This window comes from Lipotes vexillifer, unplaced genomic scaffold, assembly GCF_000442215.2.
Source record: "Lipotes vexillifer unplaced genomic scaffold, Lipotes_vexillifer_v1.1 scaffold129, whole genome shotgun sequence".
Taxonomy (NCBI): domain Eukaryota; kingdom Metazoa; phylum Chordata; class Mammalia; order Artiodactyla; family Lipotidae; genus Lipotes; species Lipotes vexillifer.
This window is the reverse complement of record NW_006777287.1, coordinates 1,847,036-1,860,725: the sequence shown is the minus strand read 5'-3', so window position 1 is coordinate 1,860,725 and position 13,690 is coordinate 1,847,036. Positions and strand designations below refer to the sequence as shown.

The following is a 13,690-nucleotide window of genomic DNA, read 5'->3' as shown; positions in this document are numbered from 1 at the left end:
ACTGCCATTCTTTCCTCATAGGTATTTTAAATTTATTGGTGGCTAGGCCCTTTATCTAACAACAGCATCATGTTAAGAAAATCAGCGTCAAATCTTTAACAACAAAACAAAACAAAACAAAAAAACCGCAACGGTTTCACCAGAGGCGGAATTCCCTTTTGGGGTCACCCGGAGGAGGGCGGGAACAAGACGTGCGAAAGCTTCCGCTTTCTTTTCTACGGTAAGCCAACCATTCTCCTTAAAGGAGTACCACAGAAGCGTGATTTTCGGTCGGCAAACGCATCCCTAGCGACGAGTCCACCCATGACACAGGGATGCCATAGTGTCGCATCACAATGAGTAGTCTATGAGAGCTCAAAAGCCAGAAAAAATGACCTTGATTCTGGTAAAATATTACATTGCAATTCACCTAACCTGTCAGTTTCCTTCTCTTGTTTTCCAAAATGCTGAACTTCCGGAGTAGACTCCTCCCCCCCATTCCTGCCCAGTGGTTTGGTCCGACCTTAATACTACTGACAGGAGGGACAAACTGCGTCTGCGCAGAAAGCTCTTGGGGGGGTGGGGGGGGAGGAACATGGCGCAAGCTCTGTCTGAGGAGGAGTTTCAACGGATGCAGGTGCCGCTCGCCGGGGAAAAGACCACCGGGCTAGGCGACGAGAGGGCGGGGAAGAGAAAGATCGTCCCACCGGCTTTGAGCAGGGGTTGGTTGGGATGGACCTTGAGCCTAAGGGGTTGGTCTGGAGAAGGGAAACTGAGGCTCCGAGTGGTGAAACTACTGGATTCTGAATACAATTGGGTTCTGAGGGGATGGATTCTGTTAGCCTTGTGGGCGGAAGAGAGAGTTCTAGCGTGGGCGATACCTTACTCAGACTTGGAGGGGACGAGACCTTTGGGCCCGTGCGGGGGACACCTTGGGTGGGTGACGGTAATGCTGGGCTTTGAGGAAAGGAGATCCTGAGAGGGGGAAACCATTTTGCCTGGAGAGGAAGGAAGCGGGCGTTGGGCTGTTTGCTTCGTGGTGGGGGGAGCCCTGGAGAAGGCAATACCATTATCGGTGGGAGGTGGACGTTTTTGTGGGAGATACCACTATGTCAGGGGACTGGGGAAAGACCCCACATGTCATTGTTCCTGGGAGGTGGAGCTCCTGTGCGAGGGGTGGTAGCGGATCCCAAGAGAGGGCAGTACCATTGGATGATTACGGGTGATCCCATTAGATGTGGGGTGAAGAAGGCCCTGAATGGGTAATACGATTAATCCTTGTTGGAGAGAGGACCAGAGGAGGTGAAAGAGTGATACCTTGGACTGCGTGGAGGGGAAATCACCGGTCTGTGGAGAGGTACCCTGACTGAGTACTGTGGCCACTTGATTCTTTTTGGGGGGACTCTGAGATGGATGAAAGCCCAGAGTGGGCCCTTGTTGAGAGAATTCCTTACTGGGGAAGACCATTGGATTTTGTGTGGAGACTCTGAAAGGGGGAAACCCTGCGTAGGGTCCTGTGGGAGGACAGGAGGAACTCCGAGTGAGAGCAGGTAATCCATTCATCCTTGAATGAAGGAAACCAGTTGTCGCTATGTGAGGGACCCTGAGGGTGGAAGACTGAGATAATTGGACCAAAAAAGGGGAAGGCCCCTGTAACTTGTGCAAAGTATTCCATGTGAGTAAGAGTAATCCAATTGGCCCACCCAAGGCCTTGTGGGGGAAAACCCCTGAAGGGTATAGCGTCATCCCATTGGATTATGACTGGGGAGATCTTGAGGGGTATAGGGGATCCTTGAATGAGGAAGATTGATTCTATTGGTCATGAGTGAAGGGAAAACCACTGGGGTCTGATGGATAGAGACTGTAAGTGGGTGCCAGGGGTGTTCCAACTGGATCAGGACTGGGGGAGACAGATAACTGGGTCTGGGAGAGGACAGGGGCAGGAAAGATTCTGTAGAGGCCAAGCCCTCTCCCCTTTAGCAGACCACCCAGGGATGGAGGGTGGTGCCATGGGAGAGAGGGAAAGGTCCTGGTGGGGTAAGTGATGGTGGTCTGGGAAGAATTGGCCTCAGCACCTACAGGGCTGGAAGGTAGGGATATGCTGTTTGGAATGGCCCATACTTCACTTTCCCTCAATTCTTGAAAGGGCTCTGGACATATTTTGAGAGCCTTGGGGGTGGGGACCCTGGGCAGCCCCCTTTTACTCAGTGAAATTGGTCATAATACCAGGCTCTCTTCCCTTGGGAAAGAGGGAGGAAGGCAATCCCCTGCCCCCTACTCTGGCCAAGAGGATAGACAACAGCTCTGACAGAAGACAGAACAGTGTTTAGCATGTGATGAGGCCAGTCCAGATGAAGAGGCAGACTTTATCCTTTGGGCATGGAACACACATGAGCAAGAGACTGAGTGGGTCAGCACTCTGTCATGGCCTGAGGGCACAGTTGGATTGGAAGGGGAGAGATGGAGGCAGCAGGGAGACAGGTGAGGCTGACTGTGTTTATATAAGTAGAACTGGAGAAGGTGGGACAGGCTGAGTGGCTGGGCTCATTTGGGATGAAGCGGGCATGGGTCTTAGGAGTGACTAAAGAGGCGCATGGAGGGCAGCAGGGTCTGTAGGGCTCAGAGGATTGATTCTCTCCTCATGAGGGTAGGGGGCACATTCCTGCCAAGTCATTTCCTTCCCTGCTTCCCCCTAAGGCTCAGCTCCTAGAACTCCGGACAAACAACTACCAGCTTTCAGATGAACTACGCAAGAATGGTGTTGGTGAGCCAAGAGGGTCTCATTAGATGGGGGTGGCTTTGGAGGACAGAGGCCAAGGGGAAAAAAATCTCAGAGGCCTGGCAGGAGGACCTTTCAGCTCCTTACCACTGACTGAGGCTGAGACTCCCTGCTTTCCCCACACCAGAACTTACCAGTCTTCGACAGAAGGTCGCCTACCTGGATAAGGAGTTCAACAAAGCTCAGAAGGTACCTCCTTCCACCTACTCACCCACCCATGTGTTCCCTGTAGCCATCTGACTCATTCATCTGTCCAGTGAGCTCCTACAGTGAACCAGACCTAATGTTACATGCTGTCACTAGTCATTCAAAAATTTCTCATGGAAGTCTCCTTTGTTTGGTAATTTTATCTAGGTCTGCTTAATTTATTAATTAATTTTCATTTCCTCTTAATTCATTTTTAATTTCAATTACTCATTCTCATTCACTGATTTCTAACTAAATAATCAAATCTATCAGTAAATCTGCCTTGAACCTGCCTCCTGTCCCCCACTCATACTCCTGCCTTGTGCTCCTATTCCCCACCCCTGGCCTGGTCCTGTTGGTAAAGTGAAACTAAACCTACCTCTCAAATCCTTTGAAGATGAGATAGCATATAACCTATCATGGCCCCTCAAGGCATTCAAGGCCCTCCTTTGTCTCTTTCTTCACTGCTCTGTCCCCATGCATAGTACAATGTTATACGCAGTATGTTCTCCGTATATATTTGTTAGATGAAGGAACACAGAATGCAGAAAGTCTGGCAGTCAGAAAGCTAGCCTTCTCTTTGGTAGGGTACTGATTTCCCAAGCTGGCAATGCCCTCAGCTGCCCAGCAGGGGAACAGCAGTTTCCACGGTGCATGGGAGGGATCCACATAGATGTGTTTGGACAGATGGAACAGTGAAGCCATAATTTCTGAGTCCGGAGATCCAGCGTGTGAAAGGTTAAATACTAAGACCCATGAAAAGCCTCAAGAGCTTAGAGGAAAGGATGTAAGCAGGGTGCTCCTCATTCACCCACTCACTCCATCATTCCTGTGGGCTACAAATTGTGGTTAAAGACACCCCCATCCCTCACCCCCTGTTATCATTGTCCCCCCTTGACACTTGCCACAGTATCTCCATACCCTAGTGAGGGAGTCCATCTCTGGTCACCTTATCTCTCTTCTCACCTCTCTCACCTTTAGGCACTGAGCAAGAGCAAGAAAGCTCAGGTAAGGGGACCCCTGGTGGGTAAATGTGTCTGGGAGACTGTCTTAGAGGGGATATTTCTGTATGCTGGGATCTCCTGGTACTGGCCTTTCTTTCTCTGTGTGTGTGCTTGCATCTGTGACTACCTCCCTGCCATGTGTTTTTGTGTCTGTCTTTGTTCTCCTGTTTTGTCTCTCACTCTGCACCTCTCTCTGTATGTCTTTCCTTCTCCCTTTCTTTCTCTGTGTCCTCCTCTCTGAGTCTCTCTCTGTCTCTGTCTTTCTGTTCCTCTCGGATTCTTGTTTCTCTCCCCAACCTTCTCTTTTTCTTTCCCCCACCTGTTCCTATCTCTGCCATCGTTTCTCTCTTTTCTTCTTTCCCTTTCTTTCTCTCTCTTGACTCCTTGTTTCTCTCTCCCCTGTTCCTCTCTCCCCGTTCCTCTCTCTCCTGTTCATTTTTCTCTTCCTGATTCATTTCTTTCCCTGACCCCCTCTCTCTGTTCTCCCTCTGTTGATCTCTCTGTTCCTATCTCTCTGTCATCCTACCTTTTCTTTTTTTCTCTCTCCCCCATCCCATCCCTCTCTCCTTCCTTATCTAACCCCCTTTCCCCATCTTTCTCTGCTTCCTTTCTTCCCTATTTCTTTATACCCCTCTCTTTCCTCCCACTGTCTCCCCTCATCCCTTTCTCCTTCCGCATCTTCCCTTCTCTCTACCCCATGTCTCTCCCTCCCTCCTTATCTCCTCTTTTATCCCTCCTATGTCTGTCTTTCCCCCTGTATCTCCTGATTTCACCCATCTCATTCTCTGTACCCTATGTTCTCCCCCCAATGTCATTTTCTCCCTCTCTCTGTTTTTTTGCCCTACTTCCCCATCCTTTCTACCCCTGTTGGAGACCTGGCCCACATCTGCCACTGCAGGAAGTCGAGGGGCTGCTGAGTGAAAATGAGATGCTGCAGGCAAAGCTGCACAGCCAGGAGGAGGACTTCCGTTTGCAGAACAGCACGCTTATGGCCGAGTTCAGCAAGGTGCTGGTGCCCTGGATAGTTGAGGGGGGTCCAAGGGGTAGGGGCCACCTGGGCTAAAGCCGGAGGGCAGCTGAGGGTGGTTGGACAGAGGCTGGCCCTGGGTCACTGTCCATGGTGCTGAAACAGGGCCTCGATCTCTGCTGGGGGGCAGTGATTTGACAGATGGGACCACCCACTGTGCTGGGATTAGAAGGCTGCAAGCCATGAGGTCAGCTGGTTCCTGAGCAAGTCACTCCTTTCCTTTGAGCTTCAAGTCTCCTTGTGTATATTTTGGGGCTGATGCTATGGAGCCCCAGGTTGTTGGGAGGTCTTAGGTAAAATTCTTATGCTTAGTATGGGATGGAAAGATGTTCGAGCTGCTTCCCTTTTCTAAGTTTTTCATGTGTTGTAAGGGAAAAAGTCTCACAGCAACAAAAAAGGTATTTCCAAGGCTCTACCTGAGAATGTAGGGCTCAAAACCTTAAAAAAGAAAACAAACCAAAAACACAACCTTTGTGTAGGTACAATACCAGAGGCAATTTAGTAAGTAGTAGTTAAGATTCAGAGGCCTAGATTAAACTCTTGGCTCTGCCTTTTACTAACTGTATCCTTGAGCAAGTCACTTAAGCTTCCTGTTTCTTGGTTCCCAAATATTTAAAATGGAAAAGATGATAATGACATTACCTGCCTGGCAGGGCTTTTGTGAGGATTGAATGGGTTAATGTCTATAAACCACTTAGAACAGAGCCTTGCACATAGTATCAGCTATGTAGGTATTAGCTACTGATAGTATCCTTTTATTAATTCATTTTCCCTCTAAAATATTTCTTGACTATTTAAAAGTTTTATATTCATCCTGTGACCTTGCCCTGCCTCAGCCCTTGCCACCTCTATTCCCACAGTCTCCTCTCTGGTCTCCTCACTTCTAGCTTCTTTTACCAGACCAAGCCATAACGGTTGTCCTGACCCGCAGGTCAGGACACATTGCTTCTTTAGACACATTGCTTCTTTAGACAACACCTCCCAGTGGGTTCTCATCCCCGAAATTTCAGAACCCCTGGTGTTCACATAACAGCTGACCTCATCACCTCACTTCTCACTGCTTCCTGCCTCTGGCCTCAATGTTATCATGGTTCTTGCCGGACGAGGCAGGGGCAGTTATTCCTCTATAAACCCAGCTCATGTTTCTCAGCACCTGCCCTGGGCTAGGCACTGAGCCAGGTATAGAACCTCCTTCGCACTACCCCTCTTCCTCCTGGAAGCTAGAAATGCTCACAGGGAGACCTGGGTTCCAGGCCCGCCTTCACCACTTATTTGCCAAGATATTTCAGCTCAATTGTTCCTTCAGCAAATAGTTATTGAGCCCCCACTATGTGCTCTGTGTTCTGGAAATAGTTGTGAGCAGTACAAAATAGTCCTCCCTCTCGGGTAGCTTATATTCTGGGGGTGGGATGGGGAAAAAGATGATAACATAGTAAACAAATAATAATAATAGCACTGATAGCTGACAGTTACATAGTGTTTACTGTGTGCCAGGTCCTGTTTGATGTGCTTTACATTATTCACTTATTTAATTCTCACAGCAAACCGATGAGATATCATTACTATCCCTATTCGACAGATGGGGAAAACTGAGCCCCCTAGAGATGAAGTAATTTGTGCCAAGGTGAAATGGCAGAGTAGAAATTCACATCCAAGCAGTCTGGCTTCTGAATCTATGCTTATGACCTATGTTACAAAATAAAATTTAATTGTGAATCACAATTTATGATCCAAACATTTTCAGAGATTTAAAAAACTAAGAACATGTTAGGTCAATTTAATTGCAATTCGTGCTAGGTAAGAAAGAAGCAAACAGAATGCTGTGCTAGAGAGTATTGGAATTTCTGTGTTGGGGGATACTACTTGAAAGGTAACATTTGAGCAGAGCACTGAAGGATGCAAAAAAGTCAGTCATGTGAAGAACTGGATGAAAGGAATGGTGTTCTGGGTAGAAAATATCCCAGGCAATAAAATAAAAATTCTCTGTGGGCCTCAGTCTTCTCATCTGAAAATGGGGACAAAGGATCTTGTCAGGTCTGCTGTGTGAACTGTGTTTTCTTCAGGAGTTGAGCAGGGGGCTGGCTTAGTTTTATTTGCGTTGTACTCCTCTCCACGGGCTCTCCAAGGGCTAACGAGAGGGAGCCATGGGCAGTGCTAACCCTGGAAATGCTCTGAAAGCTGTCTGTGGTGCCTCGGCTCCCAGACGCAGACCCCTCCACAGAAGAAGGCTGGCAGTGGGGCTATCCATGATGCTGACATCTTGGACCAGCAACTTCCAGAGGAGCCTGAGGTCTTGGATTGCAACTTTGAGGTTGAAAGCGGGCAAGCAGAAAATTGTTCTCAGTATTCTCCATCTTCCATGTCTCTGTCACTTAACAGGTGTTTGAGTTTGAGGTTGTTTTAACATCTGTGCCTCAGTGTCCTTATCTGTGGGGATAATAAGTAATGAGAGCCTCTACATCACAGGGGCATTATGGCAATTAAATGAATTGTAAAGTACATGGGCCAAATGCTCTGTATATTTCAGCAAATATTGTTCTGATTCTTTGCTCTTCTGCTACCTCACTTGTCCCCTGCTCAGCTCTGTAGCCAGATGGAACAGCTGGAGCGGGAGAACCAGCAACTGAAGGATGGGGCTGCCAGGGCAGGGGCTACCCAAGCCGGGAGCCTTGTGGATGGGGAGCTGCTGAGACTGCAGGCAGAGAACACAGCCTTGCAGAAGAACGTGGCAGGTGCATGGAGACCCTCCTGGGGACATGGGGATCTTGGAGCTTGAGTAAGGTGTTGTCTTCCCTGGGGGAAGAAAAAGGCTTCAGAATCAGGCTTGGCCCTGCCATGAACCAGTGTATGATTTTGGACAAGCCATTTCACCTCTCTGAGCCAAAGCATCGTCATATACGAAGTGCATGTAGTGATGTCTACCACCTGGAAAATTGTAGTAGAGATAAGAGGTGATATATTTCTGAGCTTAGTTCAGCACCTGGTACCTAGCAAATGTTACTGATAAGCAGATTGAACATCAGAAAGGAGGTGTTTGCTAAATGGAGAAAGTGAATGAAGGAGTGTTAGGAAGATTCTGAGCCCAAGTTGTCAGTGGGGTCTGGGATGAAAGCTGAAAGAAAGTTTGATAAAGTGTGGGAGTGAGTGTCCTGATGTGTGGACTTGTGGAGAGCAGCTGGGCTTGTGGGGTGGTGGGTGGTAGTTTGGTGATCAGGAAGGAGACTTCGTAGAATGTGGCTGGGGATTAGAGGTTATAGGAGGGTTCAGCTGTAAATGGATGATGGTGGGCATCACCTTGGAGGGCTGTGGGTGGGGCTTGGGGATGGGGGTGGGGCTTGGGAAATTATCTTGGGCTGATTTGATGGTAGACAAGATTTCCGTGGTTGGTGGGGCTTAAAAGATTCGTGAGAGGTGGGGGCGAACCTTTGTTTTGTAGGCTTATGGCCACTGAGGCAGGGTTTCTGCTACCTAAGGGGTTGAAGGCCAGTTCTCCTATTTGAGGTGTGTCAGGGGTCTTCTGAGACAACCTCATCCATCATATGTCTCTGTTCTACCCACCAGCCCTGCAGGAGCGCTACGGGAAAGAGGCTGGGAGGTCCCCAGCTGCCAGTGAGGATCAAGGGGTTCCCTTGGGGGGCCCAGCTTCCCCTGTCCTGGCCCCCATGCCATTGGCAGAAGTGGAGCTGAAATGGGAAATGGAGAAGGAGGAAAAGAGACTGCTCTGGGAGCAACTGCAAGGCTTGGAGGTGAATCTGGGTCTGTTGGGGCTGGGGTGCCAGGAGGCAGGCAGATGCCCTAGCTCTGCCTGTGGTCCCACGGAGATATCTGTGACATCACCATCTTGTGGGCTGATGGATTAGGAAGGCAGGAGGGCAGGGAAAGGTACAGGCCTTACCTCCCCGCTTGCTGATAACAACTCCCTCCCTCATCCTTCCCAGCAGACCTTGAAGCAGGCTGAAACATCCAGGCTGCAGGAAGAACTTGCTAAGGTGGGGCTGCCCAGCTTTCCCTGGACTTTGCCCCACCCACTCCCCACCTGCCATGCTTCCCCTGGTATGGTAGAGGGGCAGAGTATCTCTTCAAAGCCTCAGTTTTGTCATCTGTGAAATGGAGAGACTCACATTTATGTCTCAGATTTGCTTTCAATATGAAATGGGCTAATGTGGTCCTTCTATGTCTTGTGCATGGCAGGCCCCATCCCATCCTTCTGGATCCTCCGATCTCTGCTTTTTCATTCATCTATCCATCCATCCATCCGTCCATCCATCCAAGCAGTTATAGACTGCTGGCTCTTATCTTAGGAACTTGAGACCCAGTGGTGAGGCAGCCAATCATGATCCTGTTTTCCAGGCCTCCCAGCCTAGCTATTCTATGACATGGCCATCGGTCGATAGGTCGGAGGCATAAATGTTGGGCTTTGGAGCCTGAGGAGCTGGGTAGAGGTCATGTTTTTGCTGCCGACCAGCTGCGCAACCAAATTATTTAACCCTTCTGAGACTCAGTTTCCTATTTGTAAAGCCAGTGGTGCTCACTTCTCAGGACTGTTTTGAGGATTCCATGAGGTAACAAAAATAAATTCCAGTTTCTATAAAGGACTTAGTAGGAAGTATCTGTAAACATGAAGTTAATTTTTGTCTTTATTAATATTATTCTCATTCTTATCACTTGTCTGTACCCTCCTCCCCCACTCCAGCTCGCCGAGAAACTGAAAAAGAAACAAGAAAGGTAAATTTCTTTCTTCCAGAGCTGGGGGGAAGGGGTTTGCGGGGACTAAGGAGGGGATTGACTTGTGGAATGGACCCATATATGTCTGTCTTTCTGTGCCCAGTTTTTGCCGTCTGCAGACAGAAAAGGAGACGCTATTCAATGACAGCCGGTAACTACCAGGGTTGGGGATATTGGTGGACAATGGGGCAGTGCCCAGCAGGATTAACTGAAGATCACAGGGACAGAGCTGGCAGACTGGGCCTCAGTCTGTGGTCAATGTGCCCCTCCCTCCCACCAATCACCCCCAGGAACAAGATTGAGGAGTTACAACAGCGGAAGGAAGCTGATCTCAAAGCCCAGTTGGCTCGAACTCAGAAGTTGCAGCAGGAACTTGAGGCTGCCAATCAGGTAAGGGGTTGGGTTCTGAGATCACTGGGATAGGGACAGGGCTGGGAGTCCGGGGAGCTCTGAGGTCTACGGAGGCTAGTTGGGGAGTCTGATATTTCCTGTGTTGGAAATATAGGGACTGGATGGGTCCTGGGCCCCCTAGGAGCTAGGAAAATGGGAACTAGGGAACCCCAAGAGCCATAGGAGTTGGGCTAGGAATCGGCATGAATTAAAGATCTCAGCGGGGCTGAGGACTAGGGGCCTATGTGCCACAGGTTTGGATGAATCTGAAACTCCAGGGGATTAGAGACAGGAATCTGGAGAAATCTGTGGTCACTGGATTGGGACCAGGAGTTTGGAGTGAGTCTGAACTCCCTGGAGGTTGGGTAACTTTGAGACCTATGGGGGCTGGGTGGATATAAGACTTTCAAGGGTAAGACAGTTGGGCCTGGAGTCTGAGTGCATTTGAGACCCTCAGAGCTTGGGGGCTGGTTTGGGTCTTAAGACACCTAGGAAGTTGGATCATGTGAGTTGGTGGTCCCTGGGGGCTGTGAATAAAAAACTGGTGAGTCTGAGACATCCAGCGACTGGAGCAAAAGTCTAGGTAGGTCTGAGGCTCCTAAGGGTTGGCGGCTGGGTGACTTTAAAGCCTCCAGCCTTCCCCTTAGAGTGAGTGAGTCTCAGGTCCCTTGGTTTGGGGGATATGATGGCTTGTGGGTCTAACTAAAGGCCCTAGGAGCTGGGGACAGAAGTCTGGGTAAAGCTGGGTGTGAAGATCCCCAGAGACTGGGGACAGGAGCGGCGGGTGTGGTATCAGTGTGAGACCTCACCAGGAGCTGGAAACTACACAGTTGTATCAGTTTGAAATCTATAGGATCTGGGGTGGTGAGTTTGGGTGGGTCTGAGACTCTTGGGAACTAGAGACATGGGGGTTGCCTATGTCTAAAACCCCTGGGGGTTGGGGTCAGGAATCTGGGTGAAGCTGTAGTCCCTGGGGGTTGAGTGTGTCTGAGAATCCTGAGGCCTCTGAGTTGGAATCTGGCTGAGTGTGAGACCATCTTATGGATGGGGGCTGAGTGAATTTGAAATCCCCAGGAGCCTAGGTGGTTTCTGAAGTGCTTAGAACTGGGATACAGGGGTGTGTGAGGCCCCTGGGGATAATGACCAAGAGTCTGGGTGAGCCTGAGATCTCTGATGGCTGGGTAGTGCAAGGCCCTCAAGTACTTAGGCAGCATGCTGCCAGGTGGTCAGAGAGGGAGTCTGTGTGGTCATATGTACCCCAGGGGAGGCTGAGGTCTGGAATGGGCTCCCCTGACGTGGTCCCCACAGAGCTTGGCAGAGCTGAGAGATCAGCGCCAGGGGGAGCTCCTGGAGCATGCGGCAGCTCTGCGAGCCCTACAAGATCAGGTACATTGTACTGAGCGGGCTCAGGGAGGTGGGGGTGAGGGTGGGGGCAGCCTCAGTGGGTATTGTACAGGCAGGCAAGGCCCCAGGGTCCTGCTTCCCCTGGTCGTCGTTCTCGTGGGTGTGTGTATGTGTGTCCTTTCTTTCTTGGCTGCGGGTAGGTCCTGTCCTCCTGTTCTGGACCCACTCTCACTCGTTGTGGGGGTGGGGCCAGGTGTCCATCCAGAGTGCGGATGCGCAGGAACAAGTGGAAGGACTTTTGGCTGAGAACAATGCTTTGAGGACTAGCCTGGCTGCCCTGGAGCAGGTACAGGACACGTGGGAGCCTGCGCCGATCCCTCCCCAGCTCCCCGTCTCCCTCTGCTTTTGATCCACATTGGGGCAACGTTGTCTGGACCTCGTGCTGTTCTCCTGCCTCTGTTTCTGTTTCATTCTCAGCTTCTCCTTCCAGTTGGCTCCCACCCCTCTTCTCTCTGGTCATCCATCCCTGCTTTTTTTGCATTCTAGTTTCTCTCCAGAAAAGTGCAAGTAGTGTACTAATCTTAAGTGTACACTCAGTGAATTATCCCTGTCTGTATATTTATCTGTCTCCATGTAGCCACCACCCAGATGAAGATATAGAGCATTTTCAGCACCCCAGAAGGTCCCTTTTACCCCTTCTCAATCAATACTTCCCCAGAAGTAACCACTTCTCTGACCTTTAGCAACATAGATTAGTTTCGCTTGCTTTTCAACTTCATGTAAATGGAATCAGACACCCAATCTATGTCTGGCTTCTTTTCTGAAGCGTTATATCTGTGAGGTTTATCCATATGTAGCACTGATCTGTTCTACTTTCTCTGTGTACTATTTCATTGTATGAATATACCACACTTACCAATCCCCTGTTGATCTCTTTCTCTCACTGCTTTTCTCTTTGAAATACTCTCTCTCTACTCCTGGCTCTCCTTTCACCTCTCTCCCTGTCTCCTTGGAACACCCCGTGACTGGCCCCTGGGGCCCCTTTCACTCCACTTTCCATCACCACCACTCTCTCCAGATCCAAACAGCAAAGACCCAAGAACTGAATATGCTCCGGGAACAGACCGCTGGGCTGACAGCTGAGTTGCAGCAGCGGCAGACTGAGTATGAGGACCTCGTGGGACAGAAAGATGACCTCAACTCCCAGCTCCAGGTGACGCCTCTGGCTTTGACCTGTCTCCTCCTAGTTCCCTAGTCCTGGCTCAGCGGAGTTTCCCGTGAGGTGCTGTGGGAAGACCATGGAGTCAGGTGGACCTGGGTTCCAGTCTGACTCCCGAACTTATTAGCACCTGTGTGTCCTAGACCAAGTCATTTCACTTGAGACTGAGCCTCTTTAGTTAGTTAGGATAGCCATTCTGATTCCACAATAGAAACCGGAATAATAGTGGGAGAATGAATGCTGGGGAGCAGCTAGCAGCCTCTGCCATGTTTCTCATCTAGAAACAGAACATCACCCACTTTACCAGGGTTAAGGGAGATGTTCTACCAGAAATGTCCTGGGTGAGCAGCACCTCCTGGGGGCTGTTTATCAAACTCACCCTTTTTGTTCCCACATTAGGAGTCATTGCGAGCCAATAGTCGTCTGCTGGAACAACTTCAGGAACTCGGGCAGGAGAAGGAGCAATTGACCCAGGAACTACAGGAGGCTCGTAAGGTGGGAAACACCACAGGGGGAGGCCCAGTCTGCAGGGGGACAGGTGATGTGGGCAAGCCCACGGGAATGGGAGTGCACAGAAAGTGACCAGTTCCATGAGGACAGGTGAGTGACTTAGCCATTCAGTCAGGATGGGGAGGAGGTGGACTTCGGCTTGTTCCTTGAGCCTTGTTTGGCGTCGGGGGAGGAGGTTGACTGACCTCCTCCTGCCCCCCTCTCCTGGGTGCCAGAGTGCTGAGAAGCGGAAGGCCATGCTGGATGAGCTAGCCATGGAGACACTGCAGGAGAAGTCCCAGCACAAGGAGGAGCTGGGAGCAGTCCGACTACGGCACGAGAAGGAGGTGCTGGGGGTGCGCGCCCGCTACGAGCGTGAGCTCCGTGAGCTACATGAAGACAAGAAGCGGCAGGAGGAGGAGCTGCGCGGGCAGATACGCGAGGAGAAGGTGGGTGGGCAGATGATAATGCCTCTCTGCGTCTAAAACCTGGGGAGCGTAGCCTTGCTGATGGGCCAGGGAATGGCGTGAGTGAGGCGCCCGCTCTTC

The 13,690-nt window shown here is 50.3% G+C and overlaps 1 protein-coding gene across 1 annotated transcript in view; it reads left to right on the top strand.

Annotated features, from left to right (window-relative positions):
* Positions 1–543: 543 nt before the first annotated feature.
* GRIPAP1 (GRIP1 associated protein 1) overlaps positions 544–13,690 on the top strand; it is a 20,845-nt gene continuing 7,698 nt past the window's right edge. Inside the window, exons 1-16 of the mRNA XM_007450894.1 lie at positions 544–616; positions 2,677–2,743; positions 2,886–2,947; positions 3,926–3,952; positions 4,847–4,954; positions 7,557–7,707; positions 8,537–8,721; positions 8,917–8,964; positions 9,669–9,700; positions 9,804–9,851; positions 9,991–10,090; positions 11,399–11,476; positions 11,688–11,780; positions 12,513–12,647; positions 13,053–13,148; positions 13,379–13,591. Coding sequence (XP_007450956.1) covers positions 575–616; positions 2,677–2,743; positions 2,886–2,947; positions 3,926–3,952; positions 4,847–4,954; positions 7,557–7,707; positions 8,537–8,721; positions 8,917–8,964; positions 9,669–9,700; positions 9,804–9,851; positions 9,991–10,090; positions 11,399–11,476; positions 11,688–11,780; positions 12,513–12,647; positions 13,053–13,148; positions 13,379–13,591 — 1,485 coding nt within the window. The 5' untranslated portion in view covers positions 544–574. The remainder of the gene's footprint in view (positions 617–2,676; positions 2,744–2,885; positions 2,948–3,925; positions 3,953–4,846; positions 4,955–7,556; positions 7,708–8,536; positions 8,722–8,916; positions 8,965–9,668; positions 9,701–9,803; positions 9,852–9,990; positions 10,091–11,398; positions 11,477–11,687; positions 11,781–12,512; positions 12,648–13,052; positions 13,149–13,378; positions 13,592–13,690) is intronic.